Source organism: Scyliorhinus canicula, chromosome 29, assembly GCF_902713615.1.
Source record: "Scyliorhinus canicula chromosome 29, sScyCan1.1, whole genome shotgun sequence".
Taxonomy (NCBI): domain Eukaryota; kingdom Metazoa; phylum Chordata; class Chondrichthyes; order Carcharhiniformes; family Scyliorhinidae; genus Scyliorhinus; species Scyliorhinus canicula.
In genome coordinates, this window is record NC_052174.1 from 15705097 (window position 1) to 15717615 (window position 12519).

Here is a 12519-nt window from a genome sequence, read left to right on the forward strand (position 1 = left end):
CGTTAATCACACTCACTGACCGTTAATCACTCTCACTGACCGTTAATCACTCTCACTGACCGTTACTCACTCTCACTGACCGTTAATCACACTCACTGACCGTTAATCACACTCACCGACCGTTAATCACACTCACTGACCGTTAATCACTCTCACTGACCGTTAATCACTCTCACTGACCGTTAATCACTCTCACTGACCGTTAATCACTCTCACTGACCGGTAATCACTCTCACTGACCGTTAATCACTCTCACTGACCGTTAATCACACTCACTGACCGTTAATCACTCTCACTGACCGTTAATCACACTCACTGACCGTTAATCACTCTCACTGACCGTTAATCACTCTCACTGACCGTTAATCACTCTCACTGACCGTTAGTCACTCTCACTGACCGTTAATCACTCTCACTGACCGTTAATCACTCTCACTGACCGTTAATCACTCTCACTGACCGATAATCACTCTCACTGACCGTTAATCACACTCACTGACCGTTAATCACTCTCACTGACCTTTAATCACTCTCACTGACCGTTAATCACTCTCACTGACCGTTAATCACTCTCACTGACCGTTAATCACACTCACTGACCGTTAATCACTCTCACTGACCGTTAATCACTCTCACTGACCGTTAATCACTCTCACTGACCGTTACTCACTCTCACTGACCGTTAATCACACTCACTGACCGTTAATCACTCTCACTGACCGTTAATCACTCTCACTGACCGTTAATCACTCTCACTGACCGTTAATCACACTCACTGACCGTTAATCACTCTCACTGACCGTTAATCACTCTCACTGACCGTTAATCACTCTCACTGACCGTTACTCACACTCACTGACCGTTAATCACTCTCACTGACCGTTAATCACACTCACTGACCGTTAATCACTCTCACTGACCGTTAATCACTCTCACTGACCGTTAATCACTCTCACTGACCTTTAATCACACTCACTGACCGTTAATCACTCTCACTGACCGTTAATCACTCTCACTGACCGTTAATCACTCTCACTGACCGTTAATCACACTCACTGACCGTTAATCACTCTCACTGACCGTTACTCACTCTCACTGACCGTTACTCACTCTCACTGACCGTTAATCACACTCACTGACCGTTAATCACTCTCACTGACCGTTACTCACTCTCACTGACCGTTAATCACACTCACTGACCGTTAATCACACTCACTGACCGTTACTCACTCTCACTGACCGTTAATCACTCTCACTGACCGTTAATCACTCTCACTGACCGTTAATCACTCTCACTGGCCACTAATCACTCCCACTGGCCTTTAATCACTCTCACTGACCGTTACTCACTCTCACTGACCGTTAATCACTCTCACTGACCGTTAATCACACTCACTGACCGTTAATCACTCTCACTGACCTTTAATCACTCTCACTGACCTTTAATCACTCTCACTGACCGTTAATCACTCTCACTGACCGTTAATCACTCTCACTGACCGTTAATCACTCTCACTGACCGTTACTCACTCTCACTGACCGTTAATCACTCTCACTGACCGTTACTCACTCTCACTGACCGTTAATCACACTCACTGACCGTTAATCACTCTCACTGACCGTTACTCACTCTCACTGACCGTTAATCACTCTCACCGACCGTTAATCACTCTCACTGACCGTTAATCACTCTCACTGACCGTTACTCACTCTCACTGACCGTTAATCACTCTCACTGACCGTTAATCACACTCACTGACCGTTAATCACACTCACTGACCGTTAATCACTCTCACTGGCCGTTAATCACACTCACTGACCGTTAATCACTCTCACTGACCGTTAATCACTCTCACTGGCCGTTAATCACTCTCACTGACCGTTAATCACTCTCACTGACCGTTAATCACTCTCACTGACCGTTAATCACTCTCACTGACCGTTAATCACTCTCACTGACCGTTAATCACTCTCACTGACCGTTAATCACTCTCACTGACCGTTAATCACTCTCACTGACCGTTAATCACTCTCACTGACCGTTAATCACACTCACTGACCGTTAATCACTCTCACTGACCGTTAATCACTCTCACTGACCGTTAATCACTCTCACTGGCCGTTAATCACTCTCACTGACCGTTAATCACACTCACTGACCGTTAGTCACTCTCACTGACCGTTAATCACTCTCACTGACCGTTAATCACACTCACTGACCGTTACTCACACTCACTGACCGTTAATCACTCTCACTGACCGTTAATCACTCTCACTGACCGTTAATCACTCTCACTGACCGTTAATCACTCTCACTGACCGGTAATCACTCTCACTGACCGTTAATCACTCTCACTGACCGTTAATCACACTCACTGACCGTTAATCACTCTCACTGACCGTTACTCACTCTCACTGACCGTTAATCACACTCACTGACCGTTAATCACTCTCACTGACCGTTAATCACACTCACTGACCGTTACTCACTCTCACTGGCCGTTAATCACTCTCACTGACCGTTAATCACACTCACTGACCGTTACTCACACTCACTGACCGTTAATCACTCTCACTGACCGTTAATCACTCTCACTGACCGTTAATCACTCTCACTGACCGGTAATCACTCTCACTGACCGTTAATCACTCTCACTGACCGTTAATCACTCTCACTGACCGTTAATCACACTCACTGACCGTTAATCACTCTCACTGACCGTTAATCACACTCACTGACCGTTAATCACTCTCACTGACCGTTAATCACTCTCACTGACCGTTAATCACTCTCACTGACCGTTAATCACTCTCACTGACCGTTAATCACTCTCACTGACCGTTAATCACTCTCACTGACCGTTAATCACACTCACTGACCGTTAATCACTCTCACTGACCGTTAATCACTCTCACTGACCGTTAATCACTCTCACTGACCGTTAATCACTCTCACTGACCGTTAATCACACTCACTGACCGTTAATCACTCTCACTGACCGTTAATCACTCTCACTGACCGTTACTCACACTCATTGACCGTTAATCACTCTCACTGACCGTTAATCACTCTCACTGACCGTTAATCACTCTCACTGACCGTTAACCATCACTGACCTATTATGAGAGACAGTTGCTGATTGAGCTTCACTCAGAACCCTGATCTCCTCTTGTTTTGCTCCCTAGGGGCCAGTTACACGCTGATGGGACCCGTGGACAAGTTGGGCCGAGGCAGGATTCTTCCCAACAGCTTTTTCCTTGTTTACAAAGCTCAACAACACCAGGTTCTCACCAAACTCACCACACGGAGATGCTGAAATCAAACTGAGGAAGAGATGTCATCACCCTGACCCGTCACTTTGACCCCTCACATTGAACCTTCACACTGACCCTTCACCCTGACCCTTCACCCTGACCCTTCACACTGACCCTCCACCCTGACCCTCCACCCTGACCCTCCACCCTGTCCCTTCACCCTGACCCCTCACTTTGACCCCTCACATTGAACCTTCACCCTGACCCCTCACCCTGACCCTTCACCCTGACCCTCCACCCTGACCTTCCACCCTGTCCCTTCACCCTGATCCCTCACACTAACCCTTCACACTGACCCTGACCCTTCACACTGACCCTCCACTCTGAACCTCCACCCTGACCCTTCACCCCTCTCACTGACCCTCCATCCTAACCTGTCACACTGACCCCTCACGCTGACCCTTCACACTGACCCTGACCCCTCACACTGACCCTCCACTCTGAACCTCCACCCTGACCCTTCACCCTGACCCTCCACCCTGACCCTTCACCCCTCTCACTGACCCTCCATCCTAACCTGTCACACTGACCCCTCACGCTGACCCTTCACACTGATCTTTCATCATCACGCTGACCCCTCTCGCTGACCCTCCATCCTAACCTGTCACCTTGACCCTTCATCCTGACCCTTCACCCCTCTCCCTGACCCTCCAACCTGACCTATCACACGACCCTTCACCTTGACCCTTCAACCTGACCCAGACCCTTCATCCTGACCCTCCACCCTGATGCTTCATCATCATGCTGACCCCTCACACTGACCCTTCACCTTGACCATTCACCTTCACCTGACCCCTCATCTTGATCCTCCACCCTGTCCCCTCACATTGACCCTCCAGCTTGGCCCTTCACCCTCACCTTGACCCCTCACGCTGACCCTCCATCCTGACCTCTCACCCTGACGCTCCATCCTGACCCTTCACCCTCACCTTGACCCCTCACCCTGACCCTTCACCCTGACCCTTCATCCTGACCTTAACCGCTCACCCTGACCCTCACACTTCAACATTGACCAGCCACCCTCACCTTTCATCCTGAACCATGACCATCACCTTGACCCTTCACCCTCACCTTGACCCTTCACCCTCATCCTAACACTCCACCCGCATCCTAAACCTGATCTCTATGCACAGAGAGCACTTTCCCCCCTCACAGCAGAAAACATGTGAATCCTCGAGAGATCAACTGAATATAATTAAACTTATTAATAAAATCAATTCAAAAATTACACCATAGTTTTCATTTTTCAGTGAGTGTCAGTGTTTCCACTCAGATCCGGCCCAGAGTGATTCAGTCCAGCGACCCGTCACTCCCTAACCCTCTGATATTGTACCAGCCAATGGCAGGAAATTCACCACAGACTGATCCCTCCATCTAACCCCGTGCTGTACCTGTCCTGGGAGTGTTTGATGGGGACAGTGTAGAGGGAGCTTTACTCTGTATCTAACCCCGTGCTGTACCTGTCCTGGGAGTGTTTGATGGGGACAGTGTAGAGGGAGCTTTACTCTGTATCTAACCCTGTGCTGTACCTGTCCTGGGAGTGTTTGATGGGGACAGTGCAGAGGGAGCTTTACTCTGTATCTAACCCCGTGCTGTACCTGTCCTGGGAGTGTTTGATGGGGACAGTGTAGAGGGAGCTTTACTCTGTATCTTACCCCGTGCTGTACCTGTCCTGGGAGTGTTTGATGGGGACAGTGTAGAGGGAGCTTTACTCTGTATCTAACCCCGTGCTGTACCTGTCCTGGGAGTGTTTGATGGGGACAGTGTAGAGGGAGCTTTCCTCTGTATCTAACTCCGTGCTGTACCTGTCCTGGGAGTGTTTGATGGGGACAGTGTAGAGGGAGCTTTACTCTGTATCTAACCCCGTGCTGTACCTGTCCTGGGAGTGTTTGATGGGGACAGTGTAGAGGGAGCTTTACTCTGTATCTAACCCCGTGCTGTACCTGTCCTGGGAGTGTTTGATGGGGACAGTGTAGAGGGAGCTTTCCTCTGTATCTAACTCCGTGCTGTACCTGTCCTGGGAGTGTTTGATGGGGACAGTGTAGAGGGAGCTTTACTCTGTATCTAACCCCGTGCTGTACCTGTCCTGGGAGTGTTTGATGGGGCAGTGTAGAGGGAGCTTTACTCTGTATCTAACCCCGTGCTGTTCCTGTCCTGGGAGTGTTTGATGGGGACAGTGTAGAGGGAGCTTTACTCTGTACCTAACCCCGTGCTAGACTAGAAGGGCTTGAGGTTCATAAGGAGGAGGTGTTTAACTTCGGTAATAGGGAAGATGCTGGAATCTATCATCAAGGAAGAAATTGCGAGGCATCTGGATAGAAATTGTCCCATTGGGCAGACGCAGCATGGGTTCGTTAAAGGCAGGTCATGCCTAACTAAGTTAGTGGAATTTTTTGAGGACATTACCAGTGCGGTAGATAACGGGGAGCCGATGGATGTGGTATATCTGGATTTCCAGAAAGCCTTTGACAAGGTGCCACACAAAAGGTTGCTGCATAAGATAAAGATGCATGGCATTAAGGGTAAAGTAGTAGCATGGATAGAGGATTGGTTAATTAATAGAAAGCAAAGAGTTGGGATAAATGGGTGTTTCTCTGGTTGGCAATCAGTAGCTAGTGGTGTCCCTCAGGGATCCGTGTTGGGCCCACAATTGTTCACAATTTACGTAGATGATTTGGAGTTGGGGACCAAGGGCAATGTGTCCAAGTTTGCAGATGACACTAAGATGAGTGGTAAAGCGAAAAGTGCAGAGGATACTGGAAGTCTGCAGAGGGATTTGGATAGGTTAAGTGAATGGGCTCGGGTCTGGCAGATGGAATACAATGTTGACAAATGTGAGGTTATCCATTTTGGTAGGAATAACAGCAAACGGGATTATTATTTAAACGATAAAATATTAAAGCATGCCGCTGTTCAGAGAGACTTGGGTGTGCTAGTGCATGAGTCACAGAAGGTTGGTTTACAAGTGCAACAGGTGATTAAGAAGGCAAATGGAATTTTGTCCTTCATTGCTAGAGGGATGGAGTTTAAGACTAGGGAGGTTATGTTGCAATGTATAAGGTGTTAGCGCGGCCACACCTGGAGTATTGTGTTCAGTTTTGGTCTCCTTACTTGAGAAAGGACGTACTGGCGCTGGAGGGTGTGCAGAGGAGATTCACTAGGTTAATCCCAGAGCTAAAGGGATTGGATTATGAGGAAAGGTTGAGTAGACTGGGACTGTACTCGTTGGAATTTAGAAGGATGAGGGGGGATCTTATAGAAACATTTAAAATTATGAAGGGAATAGATAGGATAGATGCGGGCAGGTTGTTTCCACTGGCGGGTGACAGCAGAACTAGGGGGCATAGCCTCAAAATAAGGGGAAGTAGATTTAGGACTGAGTTTAGGAGGAACTTCTTCACCCAAAGGGTTGTGAATCTATGGAATTCCTTGCCCAGTGAAGCAGTTGAGGCTCCTTCATTACATGTTTTTAAGGTAAAGATAGATAGTTTTTTGAAGAATAAAGGGATTAAGGGTTATGGTGTTCGGGCCGGAAAGTGGAGCTGAGTCCACAAAAGATCAGCCATGATCTAATTGAATGGCGGAGCAGGCTTGAGGGGCCAGATGGCCTACTCCTGCTCCTAGTTCTTATGTTCTTATGTTTGCAATTCAGGAAAGTGATAAAATAGCTAAGTCCCCTGGGCCGGATGGGATTTATCCTAGGATTCTCTGGGAAGCTGGGGAGGAGATTGCTGAGCCTTTGGCTTTGATCTTTATGTCATCATTGTCTACAGGAATAATGCCAGAAGACCGCAGGATAGCAAATGTTGTCCCCTTGTTCAAGAAGGGGAGTAGAGACAACCCCGGTAACTATAGACCAGTGAGCCTTACTTTTGTTGCGGGCAAAGTCTTGGAAAGATTTATACAGTTTAGAGGGAGCTTTACTCTGTATCTAACCAGTGCTGTAGCCTGTCCTGGGAGTGTTTGATGGGGACAGTGTAGAGGGAGCTTTACTCTGTATCTAACCCCGTGCTGTACCTGTCCTGGGAGTGTTTGATGGGGACAGTGTAGAGGGAGCTTTACTCTGTATCTAACCCAGTGCTGTACCTGTCCTGGGAGTGTTTGATGGGGACAGTGTAGAGGAGCTTTACTCTGTATCTAACCCCGTGCTGTACCTGTCCTGGGAGTGTTTGATGGGGACAGTGTAGAGGGAGCTTTACTCTGTATCTAACCCCGTGCTGTACCTGTCCTGGGAGTGTTTGATGGGGACAGTGTAGAGGGAGCTTTACTCTGTATCTAACCCCGTGCTGTGCCTGTCCTGGGAGTGTTTGATGGGGACAGTGTAGAGGGAGCTTTACTCTGTATCTAACCCTGTGCTGTACCTGTCCTGGGAGTGTTTGATGGGGACAGTGTAGAGGGAGCTTTACTCTGTATCTAACCCCAGTGCTGTACCTGTCCTGGGAGTGTTTGATGGGGACAGTGTAGAGGGAGCTTTACTCTGTATCTAACCCCTGTGCTGTACCTGTCCTGGGAGTGTTTGATGGGGACAGTGTAGAGGGAGCTTTACTCTGTATCTAACCCCGTGCTGTACCTGTCCTGGGAGTGTTTGATGGGGACAGTGTAGAGGGAGCTTTACTCTGTATCTAACCCCGTGCTGTACCTGTCCTGGGAGTGTTTGATGGGGACAGTGTAGAGGGAGCTTTACTCTGTATCTAACCCCGTGCTGTACCTGTCCTGGGAGTGTTTGATGGGGACAGTGTAGAGGGAGCTTTACTCTGTATCTAACCCCGTGCTGTACCTGTCCTGGGAGTGTTTGATGGGGACAGTGTAGAGGGAGCTTTACTCTGTATCTAACCCCGTGCTGTACCTGTCCTGGGAGTGTTTGATGGGGACAGTGTAGAGGGAGCTTTACTCTGTATCTAACCCCGTGCTGTACCTGTCCTGGGAGTGTGTGATGGGGACAGTGTAGAGGGAGCTTTACTCTGTATCTAACCCCGTGCTGTACCTGTCCTGGGAGTGTTTGATGGGGACAGTGTAGAGGGAGCTTTACTCTGTATCTAACCCCGTGCTGTACCTGTCCTGGGAGTGTTTGATGGGGACAGTGTAGAGGGAGCTTTACTCTGTATCTAACCCCGTGCTGTACCTGTCCTGGGAGTGTTTGATGGGGACAGTGTAGAGGGAGCTTTACTCTGTATCTAACCCCGTGCTGTACCTGTCCTGGGAGTGTTTGATGGGGACAGTGTAGAGGGAGCTTTACTCTGTATCTAACCCCGTGCTGTACCTGTCCTGGGAGTGTTTGATGGGGACAGTGTAGAGGGAGCTTTACTCTGTATCTAACCCCGTGCTGTACCTGTCCTGGGAGTGTTTGATGGGGACAGTGTAGAGGGAGCTTTACTCTGTATCTAACCCCGTGCTGTACCTGTCCTGGGAGTGTTTGATGGGGACAGTGTAGAGGGAGCTTTACTCTGTATCTCACCCCGTGCTGTACCTGTCCTGGGAGTGTTTGATGGGGACAGTGTAGAGGGAGCTTTACTCTGTATCTAACCCTGTGCTGTACCTGTCCTGGGAGTGTTTGATGGGGACAGTGTAGAGGGAGCTTTACTCTGTATCTAACCCCGTGCTGTACCTGTCCTGGGAGTGTTTGATGGGGACAGTGCAGAGGGAGCTTTACTCTGTATCTAACCCCATGCTGTACCTGTCCTGTGAGTGTTTGATGGGGACAGTGTAGAGGGAGCTTTACTCTGTATCTAACCCCGTGCTGTACCTGTCCTGGGAGTGTTTGATGGGGACAGTGCAGAGGGAGCTTTACTCTGTATCTAACCCCGTGCTGTACCTGTCCTGGGAGTGTTTGATGGGGACAGTGTAGAGGGAGCTTTACTCTGTATCTCCTCAGTCAAGTTGGGCACTCATTTTGCAATGTTTAATCATTCAACTTGGAAACCTGAGATGGTCTAACGTGGCGGGAAGGAGAGCGCGAGGCGACTCTCGCTGGTGAACTGCACCTTTCGCCCCCTTTCCAGTATCGAGTGGCGTTTACTCTGGGAAACCCACCGAATTATTCTGATAAAGATCCGGTTTGACTGAAGAGGTCTGGGGCCCCGTTGGAGCGGCTCTGGGGAAATCTCATCGGACTGCGGATGCCCAGGGAACCACGATCGAAGATGTGGAAGTATCTCTGTCAGGGCCACGTGATTGTCGTGCTGGAATCGCAGCCGTCTTCGGAGATCGGAGCGAATGAATCGTCGAAGAATGAAGCGCAAGATCAGTCCAGGGGCCAGAATATTGGGATTGTGGGGATTGAAGGCCCAAGGCCCTGGGAGTACTTCTCAGGCACACTTGGCGAGGCGGTGGGTGAGGTGCCCCGCCCCCCCCACCCCCTGAATTAGGCCGAGTCCTCATCCCTGAAGATCCACCGCGTGCTGTTCCGCAGCCTCAGGGAGAAGCAGAGGGTTTGGGATGGGCGAAGGGGCACCGCGACTCTCAATGGAAAGGCCGCACCATCCGGCTCTACCAAGACATGGGTGTGGAGCTGGCGAAGGAAGAGGCCGTGCTGAGCAGAGCCTCGTGGCCCTGTACGGTCCAACTTGCCCGGCTCGGAGTGACCTTCGACAGCAAGGACTATTCATTCGCCGCACAGTGGGGAGGCGGACGGTGGGCGTGGTGCAGTTGACTTTTCGGTTCTGTCGACGGTTGGGGTTGGGTTTTGATGGTCCTTGTTTAGATTTGGGGATTGACACAATGTGGGGGACGTGTCTGTTTGTTGTGATAATATAAACCTCGCTTTCAGAGCACAAAATGTGGATGGGGGCGGGGTGGGGGGCGAGCGGCTAACCACACACACACACACGTTCAGGGCCTGTCTCAGGCTGATGGGCCTCTTTCTTTAACACCACGTGTGTGGATTTGGATCAGTGTCCGCTGGGGGTTATATTTGGGGTGGAAGATTAACGAGGCGTCTGCGTGTTTTTGCTTTTTTTGTACTTGTTCGATTTCGGATGGTTTTAATTAGTCTTGGGGATTCCCCCCTCTGCAGGTCACCTGTCTCCCCCGGCTCACTGTCTACTCTCTGTCGTCCTCGGTATAAGCTGCGTTGCCACCCGACTGTTGCCCCTCGAGGGTCACCCCAGCGACCGAATCCCTGCCTCCCTCCACCTCACAGTCCCACACAAACTGGTGGCTGCTTACGGCCTGGGTGAGGATCCACTTCAGAAGCGTTTTCCCCGGGTGGAACAAACCATTACAAGGGGACATAAATTTAAGGTGAATGGTGGAAGATATAGGGGGGGATGTCAGAGGTAGGTTCTTTACCCAGAGAGTAGTGGGGGCATGGAATACACTGCCTGTGGAAGTAGTTGAGTCAGAAACGTTAGGGACCTTCAAGCGGCTATTGGATAGGTACATGGATTAGGGTAGAATTAGGGTGTAGGTTAATTTGTTCTAAATTTAGGACAAAAGTTTGGCACAACATCGTGGGCCAAAGGGCCTGTTCTGTGGTGTATTTCTCAATGTTTTATGTATGTCCTCCTCTCCCACGACACTAAGACAGGACACTGACACTCCACGGTACTCCCTTCGTCAGTACGACCCCCGTCCCATCACCGTGTGGGGGAATCACAGACACAGACCCCCCGTCCCATCACCGTGTGGGGGAATCACAGACACAGACCCCCGTCCCATCACCGTGTGGGGGAATCACAGACACAGACCCCCGTCCCATCACCGTGTGGGGGAATCACAGACACAGACCCCCGTCCCATCACCGTGTGGGGGAATCACAGACACAGACCCCCGTCCCATCACCGTGTGGGGGAATCACAGACCCCCGTCCCATCACCGTGTGGGGGAATCACAGACACAGACCCCCGTCCCATCACCGTGTGGGGGAATCACAGACACAGACCCCCGTCCCATCACCGTGTGGGGGAATCACAGACCCCCGTCCCATCACCGTGTGGGGGAATCACAGACACAGACCCCCGTCCCATCCCCGTGTGGGGGAATCACAGACACAGACCCCCGTCCCATCACCGTGTGGGGGAATCACAGACACAGACCCCCGTCCCATCACCGTGTGGGGGAATCACAGACACAGACCCCCGTCCCATCACCGTGTGGGGGAATCACAGACCCCCGTCCCATCACCGTGTGGGGGAATCACAGACCCCCGTCCCATCACCGTGTGGGGGAATCACAGACACAGACCTCCGTCCCATCACCGTGTGGGGGAATCACAGACACAGACCCCCGTCCCGTCACCGTGTGGGGGAATCACAGACACAGACCCCCGTCCCATCACCGTGTGGGGGAATCACAGACACAGACCCCCGTCCCATCACCGTGTGGGGGAATCACAGACCCCCGTCCCATCACCGTGTGGGGGAATCACTAACCCCCGTCCCATCACCGTGTGGGGGAATCACAGACACAGACCCCCGTCCCGTCACCGTGTGGGGGAATCACAGACCCCCGTCCCATCACCGTGTGGGGGAATCACAGACACAGACCCCCGTCCCATCCCCGTGTGGGGGAATCACAGACACAGACCCCCGTCCCATCACCGTGTGGGGGAATCACAGACACAGACCCCCGTCCCATCACCGTGTGGGGGAATCACAGACACAGACCCCCCGTCCCATCACCGTGTGGGGGAATCACAGACACAGACCCCCGTCCCATCACCGTGTGGGGGAATCACAGACACAGACCCCCGTCCCATCCCCGTGTGGGGGAATCACAGACCCCCGTCCCATCACCGTGTGGGGGAATCACAGACACAGACCCCCGTCCCATCACCGTGTGGGGGAATCACAGACACAGACCCCCGTCCCATCACCGTGTGGGGGAATCACAGACACAGACCCCCGTCCCATCACCGTGTGGAGGGAATCACAGACACAGACCCCCGTCCCATCACCGTGTGGGGGAATCACAGACCCCCGTCCCATCACCGTGTGAGGGAATCACAGACACAGACCCCCGTCCCATCACCGTGTGGGGGAATCACAGGACACAGACCCCCGTCCCGTCACCGTGTGGGGGAATCACAGACACAGACCCCCGTCCCATCACCGTGTGGGGAATCACAGACACAGACCCCCATCCCATCACCGTGTGGGGGAATCACAGACACAGACCCCGTCCCATCACCGTGTGGGGAATCACAGACACAGACCCCCGTCCCTCAACCGTGTGGGGGAATCACAGACACAGACCCGCATCCCATCA

The 12519-nt window shown here is 51.4% G+C and overlaps 1 protein-coding gene across 1 annotated transcript in view; it reads left to right on the forward strand.

Moving 5' to 3' along the window:
- Positions 1 to 4543, forward strand: part of LOC119958337 (procollagen C-endopeptidase enhancer 2-like) — a 31464-nt gene extending 26921 nt beyond the window's left edge. The window contains exon 8 of the mRNA XM_038786777.1: positions 3187 to 4543. Within this exon, the coding sequence (XP_038642705.1) occupies positions 3187 to 3317 (131 nt within the window). The 3' untranslated portion in view covers positions 3318 to 4543. The remainder of the gene's footprint in view (positions 1 to 3186) is intronic.
- The last annotated feature ends 7976 nt before the right edge of the window (positions 4544 to 12519 follow it).